Raw genomic sequence first — 1444 nt, 5'->3', positions numbered from 1 at the left:
AAGAGATGTACATACATATGTAATTATATGTCCACTGTCCAAAATGATTACAACTATTATGTGTCACGAATACACACTAATAAAAAATAAAGATAAAATCACAAGATGATGTTTATTTAAGTAAATGGAAATTGTGATTCAGTTTACTAGCATTGTTATTTACATAGAATATGTAATCATGCATATATTATATAATGTGTGTATAGAATTTAGACATTATTTGATCAGCGAGAAAGGCTTTTTAAATATTTTTTTCACCTACAGTAAAAGTAGCTTTTAAGTAAATAAGCACTCATAAACAGATGACCCTGTGATTGAAAGCCTGGAAAATGTGAGGCACTTCGCTAACGGAACTAGAATGTGCTCCCTAATTCTGCCAGAAATCTTACATTGCAGTCCTCTCTACAGCCCTCCCCCCACTAAAGGGAAATAATAGAATCTGGAGAAGCAGTGGATATTTACTGAGAGAAATACTGAGAACGAATAGAGCAGTTCCTATGGTGTGGAGAAAGGGACGAGCCCAAAGAACTGTACCATGTCTACAAAACTCTGCATATTTCAATTGAAGACACTTTCCCATACAGGGCCACAGGCCCCACCACATCTTGGTTTCTTTGCTAAAACCTTGCAACCTAGTTAACTGGGTAGTTTTCTCCTGGGAACCTATTTCTTATTTTATAATAGAAGCTGACGAGGAAGTGGATTCACTTTTCTGAAAACTGCTTTACAAGCAAATGCGCTACATAGCACTTTTATAAAGCTGAGGATACAGATCTTATCTCCCCCATGTGAATTTAGTGAAATTTTTTTTTTAATCTGAAGGGAAGATGTGCACAAAACCTGTCTATACTTGAGTAGCGAGATGCTAGGTATTGATAGGTGAAATAAAAGCGATCAAAATAGGCCAAGTAATTACTAAGCACTTTCTTTGCATTACACAGAGATCAAACTGTGTGCTAACCCAACAGCCTCAGTGCATTGACTGTGCATTGACTAATTTAAAGTATATGTCCCGATTTCTCAGGAGCTCCTGATGAGTTCCCTGTTCTTTGATGTCTCCATTGTGCAGAACCACAATCAGATCTGCGTTCTGTATTGTGGAGAGTCTGTGCGCCACCACTAGGCACGTCCTCCCTCTGCGCGCTTCATCCAGGGCGTGCTGCACCACCTGGAAGGGACAAGCACATGCGGTCACGGGTTTGAGTTACATGTTAATAGGCTTACCTGAGTCAAACCCGCTAAGGTATCTAATAACATTCTTGTTGTAGCTGCTTATTCCCGAAGGAATTGCCCCACTTTATCAAATAGTCACCCTACCCAACAGAAATCTAGAAAAAGTGTATTTTAAGATGTTCAGTTGGAAAAGCATCTGTGACAGTAAATGAAAGGTGAAATGTTTGTATGTGGTTTTAAACTCAAAGCCAGGGTGTAATATATACATATA

The 1444-nt window shown here is 38.5% G+C and overlaps 1 protein-coding gene across 1 annotated transcript in view; it reads right to left on the bottom strand.

Moving 5' to 3' along the window:
- Window positions 1-209: 209 nt before the first annotated feature.
- Window positions 210-1444, bottom strand: part of Abcb5 (ATP-binding cassette, sub-family B (MDR/TAP), member 5) — a 95738-nt gene continuing 94503 nt past the window's right edge. Inside the window, exon 27 of the mRNA XM_005377366.1 lies at window positions 210-1168. Coding sequence (XP_005377423.1) covers window positions 971-1168 — 198 coding nt within the window. The 3' untranslated portion in view covers window positions 210-970. The remainder of the gene's footprint in view (window positions 1169-1444) is intronic.

This window comes from Chinchilla lanigera, unplaced genomic scaffold (genome assembly GCF_000276665.1).
Source record: "Chinchilla lanigera isolate Chin_1 unplaced genomic scaffold, ChiLan1.0 scaffold00009, whole genome shotgun sequence".
Taxonomy (NCBI): domain Eukaryota; kingdom Metazoa; phylum Chordata; class Mammalia; order Rodentia; family Chinchillidae; genus Chinchilla; species Chinchilla lanigera.
The sequence above is the reverse complement of the archived record's forward strand: the minus strand, read 5'-3'. Positions and strand labels throughout refer to the sequence as shown.